Consider the following 24,920-nt stretch of genomic DNA (forward strand, 5'->3'; position numbering starts at 1 on the left):
AAGGCTATACCTGCAGTGAAGGCAGTACAATGAAGGTTCACTCGATTTGTCCCTGGCACAAGACAGTTGTCTGTCCTATGAGGAGAGGTTGAGTAAATTGGGCCTATATTCTCTTGAGCTTAGAAACATGAGAGGTGATCTCATTGAATTTGAAGGAGATTGACAGGGTAGACGCTGTGAGGTCTCTGCTGGCTGGGGAATCTAGTACATGGGGGCATAGTCTCAGGATAAGAGGTCGATCATTGAGATGAGGAGAAAATTCTTCACTCAAAAGGTTTTGGAACTTTGGAACTACCCCAGTGGTTTGTGAAAGCTCCATCATTGACTGTATTTAAGGCTGGATTAGACAGATTTTTGGGGCCTCGGGGAATCGAGGGATATATGGAGCAGGCAAGAAAGTGCCATTGAAACCCAAGATCAGCCATGATCATATTGAATAGTGGAGCAGGCTTGACATGCCGTATGGTCCTTTCCTGCTCCCATCTTTTGTGTTCTTGTGTGTTTTCATGCACAATGGCAGATTTTACAGTTTTTGTTTATTTTGTTACACTGAGTGAGCACTTAATTTAATTCCATTTAGTTCACCTCCAATAAGTCATATATACCTTGCCCTTGAAGTTGGCCATTGCTTAAATTTGGCAGCTTGCAATCTAAGCTGGGGGCAGGGGCTTTGGTTGGTATGTGAGAGTGACTGCATTTGTTGCCCATTCCTAATTGCCCTTGAGAAAGTGCTGATTGAGTCGCTGCCTTGAACTACTGCAGTCAGTGTGGTATTAGTAGCAGTTTTGTACAACTGAATGGCTTGTTAGGGCATTTCAGAGGACCATTAACCTGTGGGTCTGGAGACCAGGTAAGAAGGGCAGATTTCCTTCCCTAAAGGATGTTGGTAAACCAGATGGCTTTATACGACAATCGAGGATAGCTTCGTGGCATTATTACTGAGACTAGTTTTCAATTCCAGATGTACTAATTGAATTTAAATTCCACCCGCTGCTGTAATGGGATTTGAACTCGTGTCAGCAGAGCATGAGCTTAGGCCTTTGGATTACTAGTCCAGTGATATTACCACTATGCCACCGTCTTTCCAATCATCTCAGTTCCAGGACATTTCTGCATGGGTCCCTCAGTTTAGTGTCCTAGGCCCAATCATCTCCAGCTGCTTCATCAATGAATTTCCATCATAAGGTCAGAATTGGGATGTTCACTGACGATTGCACAAAGTTCAGTACCATTCGCAAACCCTCAAATACTGAAGAAGTCCGTGCTAATATGCAGCAAGACCTGGGCAATACTCAGACTTGGGTTGATAAATGGCAAGTAACATTTGCGCCATGTAAGCGGCAGGCAATGACCATTTCTAACAAGGAAGAATCTAACCATTGACCAGAAACTGAAATGGAGTAGCCATATATGGCTACAAGATCAGTTTAGCGGCTGGGAATTTAGCAGCAAGTAACTCACCTCCTGACTCCCCCCCCCCCCCCCCCCTCCAAGACACACACACACACACACACACACACACACACACACAAAGCCTGTCCACCATCTACAAGGCACAAGTTTGGAGTGTGATGGAATACGTTCCACTTGCCTAGATGAATGTGGCTCCAACAGCATTAAAGAGGTTTGACACCATCCAGGGCAAAGCAGCCAGCTTGTTTGGCACCCTGGCCACCACCTTAAGCATTCGTTATTTCCACCAGAAACACACACTGGCAGCAGTGTGTACCATCTACAAGATTCACTGCAGAAACTCACCAAGGCTCCTTCGACAGCACCTCCCAAACCCATGAAGGACAAGGGCAGCAGATGCGTCGGAACTCCACCACCCACAAGTTTCCCTGTAAGCCACACACCTTCCTGACTTGGAACTATATCACTGTTCTTCCACTGCCACTGGGTCAGAATCCTGGAACACTCTTCCCAGCAGTGATGTGAGTGTACCTGCATCAGACAGATTGCAGCGGTTCAAGAAGGCAGCTCACCATCACATTCTCAAAGGCAGTTAGGAATGGGCAATAAATGGTGGACTTACCAGCGACACTCACATTTTGTGAAAGACCAAAAAATTGTTCATGCACTGCCGGAACCACTAACTTTGAAAAGTCCCATAGTGGTGAAAAGAAATATTTTTTACTTAAAATTCTATATCCTGTAACCTTGCAACTTGTGCCATTTCTCTTTTTCATCTGCCTTTGCAAAATGACATTATTCAGAAGACGAACTGTTTTCATCCATTTTAAAACACTGATTGCTTTCTTCAATGTTTCTGCAAAATGACAACTATGTCCTTTGAATTGTAGCTGTAGTTGTGCTTGGTCACCCTGAAACACCAGCCTGATTTAGCTTAACCTAATGGTTGCCCAGGAAATGAGAATGCTGCCATAAAGACCCGCTGCAAAATGCAACCGAGTTTTGTGGTCATAACAAACCAATCTCTAATTAAACCTGGAGTTGAAATTGCCTGTAAATAAGGATAAATGGAGTCTGGAACCCTCCAACACAGCAAGCAAATTCATCATACAATTAGGGGCTGAAACCTGAAAATTAGGACCTGTCAGCAACCCACACATGAGCTGCATCAAAACAACACAAGCAACAAATAAAACTGGTTTGGTTATACCTAAAAAGAAATGACATTGGGACATACTGATAACTCAGACAACTGGCAATTATCTGTTTAGCCTACTATCATAAACTATGGTAGAATATTAGCTTTAATCATCTAACTAGTAAAAATGAGGTACATTAAGTAAAAAAAATCAGAATTTTTTAATGTGCACATACAATTTCATGAAAAGTTCCAAGATTATTGATGCTCTGAAATGTTTTTCACTGGTCATTTTGAGTATTTAAATGTGATTTCACTTATGAAAAATTATTTTCACGGCCTATTTTAATGCTATAGCTATGCATTTATAATAATTGTGTTTAAATATATTAATGGTGTTTATTTCAAAACATGATAGTATAAATATGTCATAGAAGGTTTTGCAAGGTAACATTATTCACTTCCAGCCTGAAGGGGTCAGTCTTGCCACAGCAAATCGTCTTTGACTTCTGATGTGTCCTTTTCACTTTATGCTGAACTGGATAACCAGATTGTTCTTCATAAAGTTATTACTGTTTTAACTGCATGTGATCCAGAAGCATAAAAAGGCTTAAAAGATTTTCCTTGAGTTTTCTGTTTAGCAGCTGAAGTGCATGTTATTATTTAGATACTTTGGATTAAGCTGGTTTTCTATGTGCAGTGAGGCTGACTTTAATTAATTCTAGACTTAATGTCTGTAACCTTAATGATCTTTAGGTTTTTTGATCAATTAATTCTATAAACTATATTTGAATTATGAAATTAGTTTTCTTCCCTGTCAGAAATTCACCACCATTGTCAAATTGGAAGGTTCTAAATGAGTTGAGAGAACCTTTTTAACACTAGACTGCATCCAGGTGCAGGTACTTCATCCCAAGGATGTTCGACACAGTAAGCTAGGTGGTTCCTCCAGATGGGCCTATTTAAGAGACTGGCACATTAACAGCGATTTGTCATTGACTTAAGGAGACTGTGGATATTGCGATTGTGCAAGCCACTATTTGCATGGTTCCCAGTGCTTGCCTTTTAATCAGGATTCTAAATTAAATGCACTCAAGTAGCAGTCCCCTGCAGGTTCCCTTGTTTTTTTATTTGTGAACTGAGCATTAACATTGGATCTCCAATGATGAACTTGGGATGGCACCATCTTTTTGGCAGTTTCTCAATAAATTGGAATGCCAGAGTAGCTCTGGCAAGGAGATTGATTAAGATGTCAACCTGTTCCTTTGGGTGTGTCCAGCCCACTTGCATTATATTATGTAAGGTGATTATTTTGGTGTACGTTAGAGGTTTCCCTACAGATGTTTTCAATAACCTAATAAAATTGGCATGTATTGTTGCCCAGTAATCTCTTGGATAATGGTACAGGGTTGAAGGGCCAGCATGTGTTCCTGATGTGTATCCTAATCCACAGACCCTCTGGGCCCCATGGAGAACCTGATATGTGCAGCCAGTTCACAGCACATGGAAGCAAAGTATAAGTAGATGGCACATCTTTAGTATTTGATGTTTATTTCCTCTTCACAGGAAAAACCAGTGCCCTCTTGTGTCTTGTCACTGGCCTCCTCTGAGCTGGCAATTGCCTCAGGGTTATATTTCAGTAGAACTGAAGGAAAGCCAATTTTTTAGTGTAGTCAGGTGTCCATTAAATATCTTGACCTCAAAACACTGGAGTGCCTGTGCAAGATCTTCCAAATCGGTGGCAAGTAAGGCAGTCCACCAGCAGCGTCTTCTCGCAAGCCAACCTTCCCAGCATTGAGGTGCTGATCATTCAAAAACCAGGTCTGCTGGGCAGGACATGTTGTTCGTATGCCTGACACCAGACCCCCAAAGCAACTGCTCTACTGGGAACTTGGTCACGGCTGGAGACTCCCAGGAGGATTGTGAAATTGCTTCAGGGATGCCCTTGAAGCATCCCTGAAGAAGGCAAACATCCCCACTGACTCATGGGAGCCCCTAGCTTGTGGCTGGCCAAATGGAGAAGGCTCATTCAGGAGGGCACAGAACACATCAAGAAACTTCATTGAGAATTCACAGAGGTAAAGTTGAGGCATCGGAAGGAGCTCACAAACCTTCAAACAACTCATTTACTCAACCGTCCAAGCACCACCTGCCCTGCATGTGGCAGAGTCTGCAGATCGTGCATTGGACTTATCAGTCATCTCAGAACCCATCGAACCAGAGTAGAGATCCTCGAACGCAGGGGACTGCCTAAGAAGAAGAAATGTTTTGAGCCGTATATGCACTGGAATTGCAGGAAGGTTATCTCTGATACCAGATAATTTATGTCATTGATGTGTATCAGGGGACCATGAAGTAGGACTTTTTTCATTTGCTTCTTTATTTTTAATGCATGGGGCTAATTTAAATTAAAAAACACTGTTTTGCAGTTTGCACCAGTTAAGAGGCAAGAGAAGGTAAAACTGAAAAGGATAGATCCATGATAGAGTGGAGATGGGAGTAGTGAAATGAGAAAGGGATGATGGTGGAAAGCAAAATGAGGCAGTAACGGGATAAGTAAAGAAATAAAACATCTGTCCAGAGGAATTGAGAAAGGCAACAGCAAAATCATTACCAGCACTTGCTGTCCGGGGAAAAAATTGGGAACAATAGTTACGATCTGAAATTACTGAACTCAGTGTTGAGTCTGAAAGATTGCAAACCACATAGGTGAAGGAAGAGGCACTGTTCCTTGAGCTTCCATTGAACTTCATTGGAACAATGTAGAAGGCCAAGGACAATGGAGTCAGTGTGAGAGTGAGATGGAGATTTAAAATGGTAAGCTACTGGTAAGCTTGTGGCCACATTTGTAGACTGATGAGGCATGTTCAGCAAAACAATCATCCAAACTGCATTTGGTCTCCCCATTGCAGAAAAGACTATCATGAGCAGCGCATACAGCATATTAATTTGAAACAAGCACAGGTAAATTCTTGTTTTACCTGGAAGGAGTATTTGGGACCTTGAATGATAGAAGAAAGGAGGTAAAGGTGCAGTTATTTGATCTCCTGTGCTTGCCTGGGATGGTAAGCGGGTGTTGGGCTTAATGGGGACTTTGGGGAGACCAAACACAGAATGGATGATCACTTTGCTGAACATCCCTCTTCAGTCTGCATGCATGACACAGCTTACAGTAGCTTTCGTTTTAATTCTCCACCTCACTCACATATAGACCTCATTGTCCTTGGCCTCCTACACTGTTGTAGTGCAGCTCAATTGAAGCTCAAGAAGACAGCATCACATCTTTCAATGATGTGCTTTATAGTCTTTTGGACTCAATATTGAGTTCAATAGTTTCACACGGTAACCACTGCTCCCATTTTTTCTCCCAGTGCTGGTAATGGTTCTGCTGTTGCTTTTCATGCCATCTCTAGACACATCCTTTGTTTCTTCACTTACCTCACCATTGCTTCTTTTTGCCTTACAGCATTATGATGCAGAGGGAATGGTTGCTTCAGAATACTGAAAAGGGTGGGTGAAGACTGAATTGAGTTCCGCTTTGACCTCCAGAGGTCAATATTCTTGCAAATCTGCATGTCTTCATGGTTTCATAGTGTGATAGCACAGAGTGAGGCCAGTGGGCCCATCATGCCTGTGCTGGCTCTTTGGCAGAGCTATCCAAATAGTGTCTCTCACTTTGTCCAAAGTTACTATTGAATCTGCTTCCACCAACCTTTTGAGACAGTGAATTCCAGGTCATAACTTAGAGTTTTTTAAAAAGACATTTCCTCATGTTGCCTGATTCTTTAGCCAATTATGTTAAATCTGTGTCCTCCGGTTCGTAACCCTGTCATTTATTCTACCAAAGCAGTTCATGGTTTTGAACACTCTATCATATCTCCCCCTAACATTCTCTGCTGTAAGGAGAACAACCCCAGATTCTCCAATCTCTCCACATAAAATGCCTGATCCCTGATACCATTGAGTAAATCTATTTTAGAATAGCCTTGACTCCCTTCCTAAAGTCTGATGAATATGCTACTCCAGCTGAGGCTTAACCAATGTTTTATAAAGATTTAATACAACTTCATTGTTTTTATGCTTTGTAACTCTATTAATAATTAAGCCAAGGATCCCATATGCTCTTTTTTATGACTTCTCAACTTGTTGCCTTCAAGTTTGGTGTATGTACATCCTAGGACTCTCTGTTCCTGCGTCCCATTTTGTTTATATTGTCTCATTATTATTCTTAGCAAAATGTATAACTTCACATTTTTCTGTATTAAATTTCATCTGTCATATATCTATTCATTTCATAAGTCTGTCTATGTCCTCTTGAAATCTGCTACTATCCTCCTCACTGTTTACTATATTTCAACATTGTGTTATCTGCAAACTTTGAAATTATACTCAAGTCCAGGTCATTTAACATAGCTTAAAGAACAGGGGTCCTAATGATCTTTGTGGAACACCATTGTACGTTTCCCTTCAGCCTGAAAAGCAATTGTTCACCACCCTTTCCTGTTTTCTATTCCTCAGTCAATTTTGTATCCGTGCTTTTTGTATCCCAACAGTTCTGAAGAAGAGTCATATTGGACTTGAAATGTTAACCCTGTTTCTCTCTCGACAGATGCTGCTAGACCTGCTGAGTTTTTCAGCACTTTTTGTTTTTATTTCAGGTCTTCAACACCTGTAGTATTTGGCTTTTATTGCATCCATAGTGCTATGGCTTTAATTTTGCTAACAAGTTTAATTGATAATTTAAAATGCATTTTGCAAGTGCCTACACACATCAACTGCACTACCCTCATCAATCATTCGAGCACCATCCCCATATATAAGGGGCATAAGGAAGCTTGTAGCTAATTACATTGTGTGGGCAGGGGTGAGGAATTGTGACTTTTTTGTGATGTGGACAGTGGCCTCAGGACTGGATTTTCTACCAATTCTTCTGAACTCTGGAAACAGATAAAGAATGGCTACTTTGAGCTAACATTGAGTCAAAAACTTTCACAAGAAGGATAACAGATCTGGATTGCCAAGGAAATGAGCTTAGAGATAGCACGCTGGGGTGACACTGATAAATGCCCCTTTTAGCCGGTGGTGTTTTGTTCTTGTTATTGAAAGTTGAGGAATTATGGGGAATCACCAACCAGCACATGTTTCTGGCTTTGTTTTTGTAGTTAAAAGTTGAGTTATTGAAGGCTCTTTTCAGATATTTCTTTAAGGTGATCTTAAGAACTAGAGCAGGCCATTCAGTTTCTTGAGGCTGTTATGCCATTCAGTTGAATTGTGACTAATCTGTATTTTAACTCCATTTGTGCTCCTTTGTTTCATAATCTTTAATGCCCTAGCCTAACACAAATCTATCCATCTCCGTTTTGAAATTTTCTATTGATCCAACCTCAGGAAGCTTCTTTCTTCAAGGGATATGGGGTTTGGGAGGAGAGGGGGTGGGATGAGGAGCGCAGGGAACAGTGGTGGGATGGAGGGAGCAGAGAAAGAGTTCCAGATTTCAATAAAGTGCATTCTGATATCCCCTCTAAATGACCGAACTAATTTTAAGGTTATACCCTCTTGTTCTAGACTCACTTGCCAGTAGAAATCCTTTTGCTCGCTCTCTCCCCTATCAAACCCCTCAATAATTTTAAATACCTCTATTAGATCACAAGAAGTTATACCTAAGATCCACTTGGTTTTGAACTTCAGTTCTAAGTGACTGGCCAAGTCATTCCATTCCAACTGCAGTGTTGATACTAACTTGGCACAGTTTATTGAATGAATTAATTGTACAAAGATACCTTTAACCACAATAAAAGTGTTTTAAAACTGTGAAACTCATTGTCTCAGGCATCTGACACAAAGACTTCATCAATTCATTCTGAGTCACTTTGGCTCTGGCATTATTAGAAGGATCCCACTTTGGATCAGATGTGGCAATTTAGCTTTCACAATAATCCTCCACATGAAACCATATTCGTCTCCATCTATTGAACTGATTATTCTGCATTTTTTACTTGATCTTATGACATTTGGTGCACCGGTAGCATCCCATGATTTGATGATGAAACCACACAAAACATTGAGCGGGGCAGCATGCACATTTCCACGCTTTGTGATGGCTTTTCCTCCGTCAATCATTCGTCTATTTCATTTGGAACATGACGCTTGAATGGCTTGTTGAAGCATACATCCAAAGGTTGAACTACGGATGTTAGACTCCCCGGTATAACTGCAATGTGGGCGTTCTTTCTTTGTAGACATCTCTTGATGTCATTGGTTGTTTGAGATCTGAACATGCCCTATGCTAATAAGCTGCATTCTTTACGTAGGCCATTGGGACATCTAATCCACACATTATTAATCCATAACTTCACTTTACCCTCATCCATCCAACCGTTGTCATGGACATGCACAGAAACTCCTGCAGGCATCTTGATGTTCGCCATGGTTTTACTTTTGAATATTACCATATGCTTTAATTTTGTTTCGTTGGCCATGCTGGCTAGTCCCACTGTGAATATTGTCTTTTCATGTCCTGATATTTCCACTAGGTCTGTCTTGGAACCTTTCCAGTCCACGCTTGACTGCTGGGCATATCAAAATTCACGGGTGCTTCATCTATGTTGGCGATGTGACTTAATGGGTACTTGTGTTTTTGCCGCTCTCTAATGATTAATCACTGGAAACTCTTAACTTTGGCATCAAGGTCTTTTGGTAGTCCCTGATCAATCTTGGTCTTCTGCCACAACACAAGCCCGTTTCATTCCAGAAAGCAGCTATACCAACATGCTGTTGGTCTGAAGTCTTTGCTGAATTTGGGGTTTGGTTTGGCTTCTTAAGTACTGGTGATGATGTAACCATTCTGATGATTTTCTGATGAGGACCCATGCATGCTTCTCAAGATCAGGTCATGGCCTGCCTCTGTTCTTCCATTCTCCCAGCAGTGTTTCACCAGCACTGAATTTCCTTGCTGCAGCACAGTTATTTGATGAGCTAGCAATTATTACAATTTTGAATATGAAAGCAGCATTTCATTCATTTTGCTGGTGGGTCCATTTCTGTTTGCCATTCACCATGCCATACATGGTCTGCTCTGTGTGAGTATGTCTTAAGCTCCCGTGCATCTTCTTCACTACAGAGCCCGTATCGCCTGCTTGATCCCATGCTCCAGCTTATACTATAAGATAAGTAAAACATGCATTTCTGGGGTGAAAAATTGAAGCCGTCTACTAATGTGAGTATAACATTTCATAGCTGAAAGTGGGGGTGTCGACTTATACGTGGAGTGTGTGCAAAAGCATGATATTTTGGTGCTGTAAAAATGGGGTCATCTTATACACCAGGCCAACTTATATGCCATAAGCTATTGCAATATAAAATGTCCAGTGTTGCATCAGGTTCTTTGTTTAAACCATGGGGCGAAAGCCCCCCCATAAAGTTATCTGCTACATTCATGGCCTGCTATAGCCTTTGCATGTACAGCATGTTCAGAACTACTTTCCATATTTCTTTCGATTTCCCACGGCTCGTTCCATAACTCCCTCAAATATCAGCTTTGATCTTCAAGCCTACTTACAAAGACTCCATTGTTTGTATGTAATTGCCTGTTACCAGCCAGTTGTGCCCAAGGCTGTTCACAATAGTTATCCAGTATGTCATGAAGCTATTAATGTATATAATATTATTGGAAAATATTTTTCTTTCAAAATAGAGGTTTAGTCTGTGGGTGTGTCTTAATTGGGTTATAGCCAGCTAGTCCGGGTGCTTTGATGTGTACTAGCTTTGAGATGTAAGAGAGTTGGATTGCATTTGCATTTTTTTGAACTGAGCATTCAAGAAGTAGGGTGAAATCTGCCACCTAGCTAGCAGAGACCAAACAATATGTTTATGTTACTAATAAAATTGGTACTACGAAAGGGGTTTTATTGTTAGAAGAGGTAGAGTTCCAGGGGGCTCGTGATACAATGAGAATTTACATTCGATGAGCTGTGTTGAGTATAACAGACAGCAGCTTTGTGTGTGCAGGGCAGAGACAATGTAAGATCAAAGCAGCTGTAAGCCTTCAACTGTCTCCACAGGAACTAAAGTGAAAGGAACCTCATTTTGAATTTGTAGGGTGAAAATGCTTTGCCTGGTGTCTGCTGAAAGTCTATGGGTTGCTGTTGCCTTAATGCAGATTACTTTGGGAATTTGTTAAAGTTATGATAGTAATTTGTAGCCATGTGTTTATATTTAACTTGTGTAAATGAATAGGTGTCTCATGTATATTGATATAAAACCTCTCGAGAACTGGTGGTCTGATTCCTGAATTTAGAGCTGCGTCCCAAACATACAAAAATAAAAATCTAGTTTATGACAGTTGTTTAAAGTTTCCCTCTGGGATTTTTAAATAACTCAGTTTTACCAACTGCATTGGCCATAACAGGATCAGACTTCTGAAACATAGTGTTTCACTAAGGGCTACATGCGCTTTCCAGCAAGCATCTTAAAGTTTGCAGCACTCAGTAGTTTTTACTTTATTTTGAAAAAAAAAATCTCTTGGCCTTACGAAGCATGTCAGTCAAAAATCTGGTCTACTTACAGCAAAAGGCCAAGACTCCATTAATTATATTTTTGTCCACTAGCTGTTAGTGATTTCCGTACAAGGACTCCTTTATTTCTCTCCCACCTACATTTCCTACCTTCTCACTATCTAGAAAATATTCTGACCTATCTTGGACCTAACATGGGTGCCTTCATACTTTCCCACATTAAACTCCATCTGCTAAAGATTTGCATTCTCACTTAAATCTATCAATGTCCCTTTGCAATTTTCTGCTCCCATCTACACTATTTACTGTGCCACTTAATGTTGTCAGCAAACTTGGATATGTGGTGCACTTTCCCTTCATTCAAGTCATTTATAAATGTAGTGAAAAGCTGAAATCCTAGTATAGATCCTGGCAGGGGGTGGGGGGGGCACCACTAGTCACATCCTGCCAGTAGGGGTACATACCCGGTGCATCTGCTTTTTGTCTCCTCCCTCCAAATCTATTTCCTGTCCAAGCCATCAGATTGCCTCCAATGTCATATAGTCTCTTTTTTAATTAACCATTTCTTTGTGGAACTTTGTTGAATGCCTTTTGGGAGCTCAAAGAATAACATCCATAGACACTCCCTTCGCTAACATGTCAGTTACTTCCTTTGAAAAAAAGTTCAACTAGGTTTATTAGAATGACTTAACTATTACAAAACCATGCTGGTGCTCTTTGATCAGCTGATATTTTCCCAAATTCTTAGTCACTCTGTGCTTAATAACAGATTCTAGTAATTTTCAACAACTGTTGGTAGACTAATAGTGTTTCACTAAGGCTTTCCAGCAAGCATCTTAGAGTTTGCAGCACTCAGTAGTTTTTACTTTGCAAAAAAATCTCTTGGACTTACGAAGCATGCCAGTCAAAAATTCTTAATTAATCTCCCTTACCCTTCTTAAATAATGGAGTGACTTCAACAGTTTTTCAATTTAAGAGAACAATTCCTGAACCAAGTATGTAAGATTATGGGGAGAATTTTCTCCCCACTGGACGGGCACGGGTGGGGGCGTAGCTGATTGCCGCCATTTTGTGTGGGCAGGCAATGAAGGCCCGCCCAGTGTGACACGCACCCGGAAGCGCTCAGCACTACCTGTGCAGGCGGGGAGAGGAGGGAGATTCAGGGCCTGCGCTCTTTCGCGCAAGAGAGTGCAGAAATCTCTCTGAGGCACGGAACTGCCTCGGGGAGATTAAAAGTAACAAAAGTGTAAAAAATAAAAAAATAAAATTGTTCAGACATGTCCCCTCATGTGACATTGTCACATGAGTTGGGACATATTTATGAATTTACATGAAACCTTTTATTTAATTAATAAGCCCTTCATGAAACCTCATCCCGCCCATGGATGAGGTTCCATGAAAAATATGAAGGCCGCCTGGGCTCTTTGCCTCCCCTTAAGTTTGGGCGGGCAGCCTTGACAAGTACCTCAATTACTTGATTAATGGCCTTAATAGGCCTTTGCCAGTTCGGCGGGCGCGCAGCCAACTCCAGTGTGCGCCCACCGAACTGAAGATTGGAATGATGCGTGGTGACGTCAGGATGCATGCCCAATGTCATCACGCGTCATTTTACACGTCAGTGTGCGGGGCCCGCCCCTGCATGCCGATCGGAAGATTCAGGCCTATGACTAATGTATCAGCAATTTACTCACCTACGTTTTTTAAAACTCTGAGATAGAAAACATTGGGTTATAGTGATTTATTTTTATCTTCAATCTGATTAGTTTCCCCATCACCATTTTTTAACCTTTATTGAATCTAGTTAGTTCCTCCCCAGGTTTATTTTTCATTTCCCTAGTATCTTAGTTACATCTTGGGTACCTCATCATCCACAGTTATGACCGATGCAAAGAAACTGTGAAATGAGTCCATCATTTTCTGATTTCCAATTACAGTATCACTTGTGCCTGTCATTGCCCACATTACTCTAAGCTGCTCTCGTTCTTTTAATATATTTGTTAAAAAAACCCTTCATTTGTTGTCCTTGATGTCCCTCACAAGCTTTTTCCCGTAATACCTTTTTGCAGCTCTTACCACTGCCTTTGTAACCCTTTGTCCTTTATATCTCACCCAGTCAATAGGATTTCTACTGTTCTTTGCCTTTGTATGCACCCTTTATCTTTTAAGTTTTATACTTTCTCTCACTTTCCCTTGTTGACCACAGTTGTTTAATCACAGAGTTCTTGCCTTTAATGGGTATGTACAGGTCTTATATTCTTCCAAACATTTGACTGAATGTCTCACACTGTACACCTGTAGTTTAATGCATGAATATTTCTGCCCAATCAATTGTGATCAACTTCTGCCTCATTCTTCCAAAATCAGCCTTGACTAAATTTAAAATCTTCGCATCTCGCCCTTCTCCCCATCAAGCCTGATACCAAATTCTGTCACATTGTGGTCAGCATTAGCCAAATGTTCCCTTAGCGCTAGATTATTGATTCACTCAAGCTCATTACTCATTCAATAAACCAGAGATGGCCTGTTCTCTTGATGATTCAAGAGCATAATGTTGCAGAAAAATTGTTCTGAATACACTACACCCAAGAAATTCAATGCCTCTGGGACTTGGGAGGTTCTGCTTTCCCCAGTCTGTGTGAAAATTCATGTCTCCCTTATATACAATCTATTTTTGCAACAAGCTTCTTTGATATGATATCCGTGGTGATGTTGCTACTTTATCACTGCTATTTTGAGGTCTATAAACTCCCATCAAAGTTTTGCATGATATTCTATTCTATGCATATTGTTTCTCCTGCCTGCTCACCTTTGCTAATTGGCACCTTAATGGTAAATACAAGTACATGCATCATGCAGATTTCCCAATGCTCATTGAGGAAGTTTCTTTATGGAAATTAACAGTACAAAAGGTTATGATTGTAGCAACCATAAGAGAGAGAAATTTAGAGATGACCTCAGACACTTCCAGTTGAGCAGAAAGGCTCTGAAAGAGAGCCTAAAGGTCAGAGAAACGCAAGTAGATCTGAAGGAAGGTTCAAAGGTTGGGTCAGATATGGTTGAAATGTGCCATTTATGTACAAGTTTCCTTGAGAGGGGAAGAAAGGTTTGAACGACATCAATTCCAAATAATAGCTACAGATGTGAATGCTGGATCTACCTAGTCGAAGCAGATGACCTGAAAGGTAATGGATACCACATCAGTGGATGGAGCTTCAGAGCTTTGGTTGTCCAGGAGACTGATAACAGCCACCAGTGGGAACTGAGACAACCTACTATACTGTGCCGACCTAGATGAGCAATGTTATTGTCAATCCAAGAATCGATGCTAGCAATGCATTTTGTTAGCAGTAAGCTGAATGGACTAGATTGTTTATATATTTAGTATACTTTTTTGTCAAAGTTGTTAACTTGTCAGTTTTACAAGTAATATAATCTTAAATTAACCATCTAAGCTTCATGTCAACCTTGGACATTGAGTTTCCTGTTAACTCGTAGTGAGTAAAACCCAGCTGATAAATAACTGATACACTTGAACTGCCTTTGTAATCTTAAGCTTATTAATTCCATCAGTTAATTATGCCTGCTTAAGTACTTTATAGTGTTTCGTATTAAATGCTAGTGATTGTTATTATAAATATTAATGAAGAAATATTAGTTCATGATTTAATTGACTTTGATTTGGCAAGAAGAGATTAATTCTGACTCTGATGCCCTGGTCCTCTGAAAAGAGATTGACTGTATAAGGGTTAATTTAAAAGTTGGGTTAAAAACATTTGGATGGGTTAATTTAAGTGAGCCACAAAAATTTAGCAGCAAATAATTCTTTAGATGGGGATTTTAAGTCTCCAGATACTGCTTGGAAGAGTAGTTAAGGATACATCTAGTGCCAATTTTTAAAAGACAAAATATATCTTATAGAAATTATGGATTTACCAACCACTACTGTCTTACAACACTATACTTGGCTTTCATGCTTGATACTCTTTAGACATTAATGATGAATTTAGAGCTACACTGTACACTTGGAGGTTTCCAAAAACTTGTTTTTGGAATTGTCATCATAGCCTTTTTCTCCCAGTGTACTTAGGGAGAGCAGACTTAATACTAGGAAAAGGCCGGCTTTAATTTGATTGATTTTGTACACAAATAAACGATTCAGCTTCTGAGAAATGTCTTTTTAAAATTTTTGTTCCATTTTTTCTCTCCTTACTATCAACATATTTTTTCCCTCCTTACTATGAACATATTTTTTCCATTCATTAACACAGACTGTGTACCTTGCTGTCACTCATTGAGGCAATGACTTTGCTTCAGGTCTGCTAACTTCTAATTAGATAATTTATGATAATTTGGGTAGAGTTTATGTTTTTGCATTGTGCACTGATAGTTGTAATTGTATACTATCACTACTTTAATGAAAACTAAAATGTTTCAATTCTCAATAGCCTAAGATGAACAATCTTCTGCATTTTGGATCTATTATCAATGATGACACTCAGATGCATTACATACAGATTCAAGATGTACTAAACATCTGAACTTTTGACTTAATCCCAGCCTTGCAGCTGTTGCAGATTGTGGTAAAGGCTTCTCTTCAGTTTCTCTCAATGGTTATTCTTGTGTTGCACTAGGATCGCAGTTTTGTTCTTCGGATGCTTGGACACCAAGTAAATTCTGAATGCAAAACATGGAATCTTTTAACTTTACACTGAATTAAAACCAGTTTTCTGAGCTGAAGAAAAGCAATGTGGAGAGAAAGGAGTTGTCATGTTCCCATATGTTTGGAGGGGTATTTTGTCAAGATGAAAAGATGTCTGCACCTGAAATTGAACACTTCCACTTTTGTCAACATCAGGCGCTACAAGGCAGTTACGCCTATTTCATGGTCCCTTATTATTCCCCAGTAATTGTGAATATATATTAGTTATAGTTTAAGTTATTAATTTTTTACTTTTCTGGCCATATAAAGAGAGTAGTATCATGGGACATGTCCACAATTAATTCAATAAGCGAGGTACCGCAGATAAGGTTAACCCTTAATCTCACTGTCGTGCAACTCTTCAAGTGAAAATCATTGAAATATTTGAAGTTGTACACCACCTCTTTAACAAGAAACCCAGTGGTCCAGTCATGCCACCATGGCTTTTTCTGTGGTATCTTTGAAACAGGTGTCCATCCATAGTGTATATAATACCACATAATGAGAACCCTGGTAACCCTGGTTATCATTCTCTGCAATTTAGACCAGTAGGACGATGTCTCTGGAGATTTGCTCCTGTGGCAGGGATTTCTATCCACCTCCGATCCAATTTCCCACTCTGTCCTTCCTCATTCTGTCTTTCTAGTCTTCATTCTTTGACATGATTCATGCTTCATGCACCACAATCCCACTGAACTGTCTCCTCTGGTTCTTGCACTCTGATAGTGATATTTTTGTTAGGTTCGAAGCCAAACGATCCGCCATTTGACTTGGTGGCTTGAGTACAACAGTAGAATATGGGACATGGAAAATGTTGTTAGGGAGCAAGATTTGAAGTATCTATTGTCATTACAACGAGTTGAAAGCAGGGCAGGCCTTAGAGAAAACAATATATTTTGCAGCAAATAATGTATTTACTCAGCAAAGTAAACATTCACAGAGTCAATTTAAAAATAAGTCATAGGAAGCACAACCTGTGACCAAACCTGCAGCAACTTTTTTCCTGCAGGATGGAGTGAGTGGAAAATAATTACAGAACCAATGAATTATTTCTGCATCAAAACTCATTGAATGAAGAATTATTACTTCCAAGTTATGTTTGTAGAAGTCAATCGGAGTCATTTATAGCAGCGTGGTCTCCAATGCGTGAATGATGGGGTGTAGTGCCAATCTTCTCCATTCTGACTGGGAATAGGGGTGTCACTATATGCAGCTGGCAACACTTGCCTATTGTGGTTTTCACAGAATTTTGAAGCGGTTAGGTTCACCCACACGATGTGTGGCGGTTTCATTATGTTGAAGGATAATGACTTGACAAATAGATTAGCTTTTATAATGCATGATGCATTGATTCATTTCTATAATGTTGCACTGAACACTCCAAATGTAAGAGTTCTGTTTACCATAATGCAGTGTTGCCCCCACAAAATCCTTTAATATTTTGAATTAAATGTGTAAATTCATATGGCCATTTGCCCAGATATCTGAATTGAGCAGTCAAAGACATTTACAATAATTTTCATTTCAAAAATTCAAATGATTTGTTTTGTGTCCTCACTGTTTTTCCTCCACTCTGGAGGGTTTGTTGCTTCATGTGCTTTAGTAAATTGTAACTGATTGACAGTATCACATAGGCAGAACAGTATAATTAAAACATCTATGACTTTTGCTAAATTGATCAATTGCCACCATGTTACATAGAAATAAAATAAAATAATTGCAGTATAATTTTTACAGCTAATGAAATATGCAGCTAATTACTATATTCCTCAAAGACACAAAACTGGTTTGCATTTTAAATTGCTATTTGGGAACAAAGTGAGTGATCTGATGTTCATACCAAGTTGGTGCTTGCAGAGGTTAGTGTTCATCGATGGATATGCAGTTTGTACCATTCTGAATTAAGTATGAATAGTTGATTGAGGAATAAAAGTTTTGCTGATCTGCTTGAGCTTCAGTACCCCATGTTTCAATCAGTACTTTGAGGATAGAAACCAGAGGCTAATTGGACCAGAATGAAACATAATTGATTCCTTATTTTGAAGCTATAAATTCTGCCTTTTTTTTTAGATTTTCATTATACGCACTCACCTGTTACACTTAACTAAGGCTGCCTATTCTGTTTCCCTGCAACACCAAGGTTTACCTGCCATTCCATTTTGTGATACTGTTCTTTCCCCTACAAATCATTCAAAATGCACCCTGCAAAAGTTCTGCCTAACTTCAATTTCAAATGTTGAAAATAAGGTTTTAAATGAATATAAAGAATAAATGTGGCATTCATTTTAACAATTCAAAATTTGATTTAGTTGATTTTTTAAAGGAAACAAGGGCTGCAATCGTCCTTGGCCGCTGGCATCGGGCGTGTTCGGTGGCGTGAGCGGACAATATAGCAGAAAGGCCAAAAATCAGTTTCACGACGTCATGAAACCAGTTTGCAATCGTCTGCTCAACCCGTCGATGATGGCCGCATTTCTTGTCATTGGACGTTGGGAACCTCATTGTAATACATATTATAAGACTAGCCTGCCAGACTCATCTCCCGCTGCTGGATCGTCCGCCCACCACACCGACATGTTTCACAACAGCATATAAAAGGAGTGCACTTAGATGGCTGCACTTTGAGGGGAACTCTGAGGCGAGTGCAGAGTAACATAGTTTGACACACCCACTACTGCACTTAGTGCAAACCTGGGATGATTCCGCCCAAGGTTTCTTGGAGAGAAATAAAAAGTTGAATGCAAAGGGGCCTCTGGTCTTGGGATGTTTGAGTAAAAATGAAAGGCTAATGAATAGAAGGTTTTGGAAGAGATGAATAATTGATTGTGGGTTGAGGAGTGTACATTGTAAATGTAACCTGTAGTGTGGAGCCTCATGTACGGTAATGAAAGAAACTGACCTGCATTGTACTTAATGTATTGTCTGTCATAACACCGTAGGAGATCCATTAATGTATATCTTGTTTTAGAGTATGTTTTATTTGCATATTTTCTTTTAACAGTCTGCAATTTCATTTTTGCTTAAATTTTGAGCAGCAAAATTGTAATTTTTACAAGACAGCATTGCAGAGTTAGGCACAGAAGGGAGGGGTGTGGTCAGTGTTTCGGAAATTGTTTTATTTTATAGCTGGTAAATACTCCTCAGAACAGTGTCATCATTTATTTTCAGACTTGACAATGCAGAATGGAGCTGAGTGACATTACATGTTGCTGCACTTCAAATGAAGTGGGAAAGGGCGCATGTAAAATTTTTTGGAGGACAGCTAGGCAAAGAGTGCGATGGTTCACATCTTTTTACTGTTGAATTATTAATCTCTTTTTCTAGAGAGGTTGGGCTTGGATTCAACCTTAGCAGTTAATTGCAGATTTTTTGAGAGGAGCAGAGCCACAGGCTTGAAGGCAAATTTTTGGACAACTAGGAGTCCGAATTTTAACTATAGGTTTGGAGTTAAAGTTGTTATAATGAGTCAACCAGCAGGGATTGAGGCAATAAGCCTGAAGTAGTTTCTTTTTAAAGAAGGCCAGGAGAGAGTAGAAACAAGGGGAATTGGGAATTCAACGGAACCACTGGTCAGGTGGAATTGGGGTTGGTGATCTGGTGGTGGGAGCATGACAAAGGCCTGGGAGAACTGAAGGATAAAATTAGTACATGAGAAACAAGGAAGTTTAAAAAGCAATTTTACCCGAGGTGCAACTGGTCGTTGAACTTGTTTGAACCAGCCATAGCGCCTCAAGTTCATTTTGACAAGCAACCATTTGTACATGGAATAATCAATTTAGAAGTTTACTTTTTTAAATTGAAAGGAGCCATTTAAAGTTGAATTCAGGAAACACTTCTCTACATCTTTTTCTGAAGGCTGTGGATGTTGAATCAATTAAAAAATTCAAGCCTGAGATGTCTAGATTGTTGTTAGGCAAAGGTATCAGGATATGGAGTAATGGTAGATAAATGAACTTGAGGTATAGTTTGACTATGATTTTACAGAATACAACAACTTATTCCTTTGACTTTAAAAAAAGAGAAATTAATTTGTGGGCAAAAACTGTGTGTGGTCTGAAGATTTTTAATCGCCTATAGACAATATTTTCTCTTTTGTAATGTTTACCCCACTCTCAGGAAGATATTGAAAATTCCTGTGTGGCTTTGACATCTTTAACTTGTGTAGGTTTTTTCACCGCTGCACAGAAGCTTTTAAATCAATGTTACAATTTAAATGTTCTGTACTTTCGATATGTTTGCACCATCTTAATTCAGTAAATATTTACTGCGCTTTAAATAGCTGCTCAACACAAAGTGAGTACAGGTGACATATAGTGATCAGCTGCTGCTCATATTCCTGGTAATCATTGCAGCTCTCAAACATACGATTTGAGATTTGAAGTGGACAAAGTAATTTTAACGAGTCAAAATATAGTTTACTTCAATTATACTTTCATTATTTTAAATAAAGCATATCAATCTTAAAGGCAACATTGAGGCCAAATGATGAGCTCTAATAACTTCTTTACAAGTCACCCTGAATCATTACTGTTCCACTGCTATAGCTAAAATCAAGTCAATTGTGAACACATTTACTAATAGATTTCACTTGTCATATCCTTGGTGAATCTAAAAAGATAATTTCGAGAACACCCAGAATTCTTAAGGTTAAGAATAACTTATGACATATTTTAGGATAGGGAAAAATTATTTTTAGAGAAATGTATTCATCACATTCTTGCTTCTGCGAAGGTTCTGGAACAGAATTCGTATCCAAATCAGGATTGCTTAATGCTATGCCTCTTCCATTTAGGAAATAGAGAATTAACAAAGCAGGACTGAAAGAAAGCTGGAAAAGAAATGGATGTAAAATGAAACATCACAGTCCCTGTAGAATAATAAACTCCAGATTATGCTTAATAGAATTTTAAAGCTTTTCATAAATGGCAAATATTGTAAGTATTTGAATTGCCCAAATTCTCTTGTGGAGTTTAGGTATCATACAAAGTTGTTCTTCAATGCAGACCATGTAGGCTTGGTTCCACTCTAAAAAAGATCAAAGTTAATTCCAAAAAAACTGCAGAATGCTGTGGAAATCAGGAAGGCCTGCTGATCACTTTGTGCCTCATTGGATAGTGAAATTGTTGCACTGTGGAAGACAGGAGTCCCTGCTGGCTCCTTTGTACTCCTCAGTTGGAGAGGTTGCTTTTCATCACTGACTTTTTAACAGTTCACCTTGTCACCATATTAATAAGAGATAAAAAGCCAGTGTGAGGACATGCAGTGACATGAAATGTGAAGTGCTATAAATATTTATGCATACTTCAAAAGTTGACAATTCTTGTTTTCTTGGCATATTGAGGTCATAAGTTATTCTTAACCTTAAGAATTCTGGGTGTTCTCGAAATTATCTTTTTAGATTCACCAAGGATATGACAAGTGAAATCTATTAGTAAACGTGTTCACAATTGACTTGATTTTAGCTATAGCAGTGGAGCAGTAATGATTCAGGGTGACTTGTAAAGAAGTTATTAAAGCTCACTAGCAACTAAAATTTACATCATTTAGCTTCCATGTTGTCTTTAAGATTGATATGCTTTATTTAAAATAATGAAAGTATAATTGAAGTAAACTATATTTTGACTAGTTAAAATTACTTTGTCCACTTCAAATCTCAAAACGTGCATTTGAGAGCTGCAATGATTACCAGGACTATGATCAAAGTGCAGTGTGAATAGGTTAGGAACTTCGGCTGGTCTCTTGACAGGCAAGAAGATTGATGGGAATGTAATGTAATTTGTTGGTATGAATGCTAAAGTATCCCTTTATTATTTTAAACGTGTTTTTCATAATAGATGCAGTGCACAGAAAATTAATCTTTGATTCTAAGAAATTTCAAAAAACATGAAGCCAGGAATTTGAATCACTGTTTTTCTTACTTGGGTTTTGGAAAGTGTCAATAGAGTGCCCACTAAGTGTGGTACATAGGGAGCCATTGACTATTTATTGTCTATAGAATTGGACATATTTTCTTTTAGAAAGGATTTGATAGTTAAAATTTTGAGGAAAACATTAGAGAGATGAAGTCCTAGACGTATACATAGGAGACCCTGTTTATACACAATGGTATCAAACTAGAATAATGTTTAATTCCTCAGTATAAGCACAAATGAGATTACAGGATGATTTGATAGACATAAAATTATGAAGGGTTGGCACAGAGTGCATAGAAACAGACTGTTTGAAGTGGTAAAGGAGTTTCGAACAGACAGTAGGAGAAAATCTAAACATAGACGGTTGAGAGACTAAAATGCTATACCAACGTTACTGATTACAGCAGAATCAGTATTAATGTTTAAGAATATGTTCAGTTAATGGTTGAAGGAAAATGTCTAAAGGGATATGGGAACAGAGCAGGTACATGGGCTACTTTTCATGTGAAAAATAAATACCAACACAGTCTGATTGGACTGAACACCCTGTTTCCATATTGTAATTTCAATGTTAAATAATAAAATAATGAATTGACTAGTCTTTTTATTGTGCTTTTCATTGTTGTTTTCTATCATTTTACCATTCTTTCTTGTCCTTCTATTTATACTTAATTCAATCTTCATCCATTCCCTCACAGGCTTAGTTATTTTAATTATATTATCTGTAGATTATGTGTGGCGTGTTTTCCCAGCAGCCTTGAAGGCAAATACTAATTTTTTTTTAAGAAAAATTTACATTTATATAGAACCTTTCATAACCAAAGTATACCCTAAAGCACTTTTCAGCCCTTTGAATAATTTTGAAGTATCATCACTGTTGTTATAAATGAAAACATGGCAGCAAAATTGCATGCAGCAGGACCCCATAAACAGCAAAGTAATAATGACCCAATAATCTGTTACATTGTGAGATAAATATTGTCTAGGATTGCTGTTCTTTGAAATAGTAACTCTGCTGCCATGTCTTCATTCTCAGTAAGTTCCCTTATCATCTCTTTGTTCATTGACCTACATTGGCTCCTGGTCAAGCAATGTCTTGATTTTAATATTCTCATCTTGTTTTCAAATCCCTTGTGGCCTTGCCCTGCCCCCCCAACCCCCATCTGTATAATCTCAACTACAGAGCCTCTGAGATGTCTGCGCTTCTCTAATTCCAGCCTCTTGATCATTCCAAATTATAATTGCTCCACTATTGGTGGCCATGCCTTCAGTTGCCTAGGCCCTAAGCTCTGGAATTCTCTTCCTATACCCCTCCGTTCCTCTACTTCGTTTTCCTCCCATAAGACAATTTTTAAAACATACCTTCTTTGACCAAGCTTTTGGTCATCTGACCGAATATCTCCTTAGTGGCTCGGTGTCACACTTTGTTTTATAATGCTTCTGTGAAGGTTTCGGGATGTTTCATTACGTCAGAGGTGTTATATAAATATAAGTTGTGGTTATTGTTGGAAAATGACACCTCTGTGCGACATTTCCTCTGTATGACACTGAAATGTTAAGCTGGATTATATGCTCCAGTCTTTGCAGTGGGATCTGAACACACAACCTTCTGACTGAGGCGAGAGTGCTACCACTGAACCATGGCTGACAGCAGTAAAGATTAGTGTAACTCGTTTCAAAGTTCATTGGGAGAATTGATGGAGAGCATCCAGTAGTAGAAACAGACCAGTCCGTTAGTAAATGATTTTTATAGCAGGTCTTGTAGAAAATTGACTTGTGTTATGTAATGACTTGCTACTTGGTTATAGTCTTCAACTTCTGTAAAACTTAGTTATCAATACCTAAGCTTTTTATTTGAGGCTTTTTTGATTTGAGGTGGAACAGAAGTAATAAGCCAAGCAATGCAAATGAATGCATTCTTATTTTGTGTGAAGACTGGATTAAATTTGCAGATATGAATGAAACTCTTTTATAAGCGTTTTGCATTCTTGTCTATAGCTCATTTATTTTTATGTGGAAGTCTCTCATTTCTGTGTAATCATATCTGTCCCACTCACTTTTGGCTTTTGGCATGTGTACCTGGCCTCACATTCAAAAGTTTGGATATCCTTGAATTCTTGAATTACTATATTTTAAACAGATCAAGATTCGCTGCCTTATGTCATGCTAATGGAGCAAGTTTTCTTATTGTGTCAATATAATGACGCTTGGGTCATTGACCGTATAATGAATTCTGCATTTGTGTGATGTAGTTCAAAAATGAGAGGACCTGCTTTCTTTTAATGACAGCAAACTGAAAGAATTTGTTCTCTGCAAGTTGCATGTTTTGTTAGACACGTGATCACGTTGTGCAGAGTCACATCCGTTCTCTGACCCAGTTCTATATGTGTTTGATGTGTCATTTTGATTATTTACAGGTTGCATGTCTGATAAGGGTTCCTTCGGAAGTTGTGAAACAACGAGCCCAAGCTTACCCCTCACTGGGCACTTATAAGGTGTTCGTTGACACTATAAGGCATGAGGTAAGCTTAATTCTATAATGAAATAAGTGATTATTGCCCTTGATGAAGTGGCTATGTTGTTGATGGTATATTTATTAAAATTGAAAAATAAACCAGCCTGCATCTTTCTGGTTATGGCATGAGGGAAAGATAGAGAAAGACAAAATGCCACGAGCTGCATTTTCACCCTGCTTAATTTCCCATTGTTGGCTCCTGACTGTTGTTTGAGCCCTTCCTGCCTCTGCTCAGCACTGATGCAATGAAGCACGTGCTGTTGTCACACTGTGATCCGGAAGAGCCCAGGAGAGCCTGATACATGCAGCTAATAAATGACAGTTTTATCTCAGAGCTGTGCCCACAGCAAAGCCAGTCCAGCCATTACATAAGCCCATTCATTAGCTCTCCTCTACACTTATCAAGGTTCTCATTAGGAAACCTGTGTCCTGTAGACATTTCCCCGCCTTACCCTAATCATTTTGCGGTTTAGCCCGTCAATGATTTTTAAAAAACTTTCAAGGATCACAGTCACAGATTTGTGCTTTCTCCTAGTATTTTTCACCACTTTTAGTCTACTTAGTGCCCACAGTTGAGCCTGTTTTTGATGTGAATTTCCTACTTTTGCTCAGTATTCCGTCAGTGATGGGAAGGTTTCGTGTGGCTGATGTCTTGAGGTACTCAGGGACACTTTTCCTTCTCCAGTTGTGGGTCACTTTTCCCTTTGAAAAGAAAATAGGAAGTGTGAAG

General features: G+C 39.1%; 1 protein-coding gene across 4 annotated transcripts in view; it reads left to right on the forward strand.

The window, feature by feature from the left end:
• Positions 1-24,920, forward strand: part of slc25a26 (solute carrier family 25 member 26) — a 229,124-nt gene that overhangs the window by 29,168 nt on the left and 175,036 nt on the right. For all 4 annotated transcript variants that reach the window (XM_041191564.1, XM_041191567.1, XM_041191566.1 and 1 more), the window contains exon 4: positions 24,093-24,197. In XM_041191564.1, the coding sequence (XP_041047498.1) occupies positions 24,093-24,197 (105 nt within the window). The remainder of the gene's footprint in view (positions 1-24,092; positions 24,198-24,920) is intronic.

This window comes from Carcharodon carcharias, chromosome 7 (assembly GCF_017639515.1).
Source record: "Carcharodon carcharias isolate sCarCar2 chromosome 7, sCarCar2.pri, whole genome shotgun sequence".
Lineage (NCBI taxonomy): Eukaryota > Metazoa > Chordata > Chondrichthyes > Lamniformes > Lamnidae > Carcharodon > Carcharodon carcharias.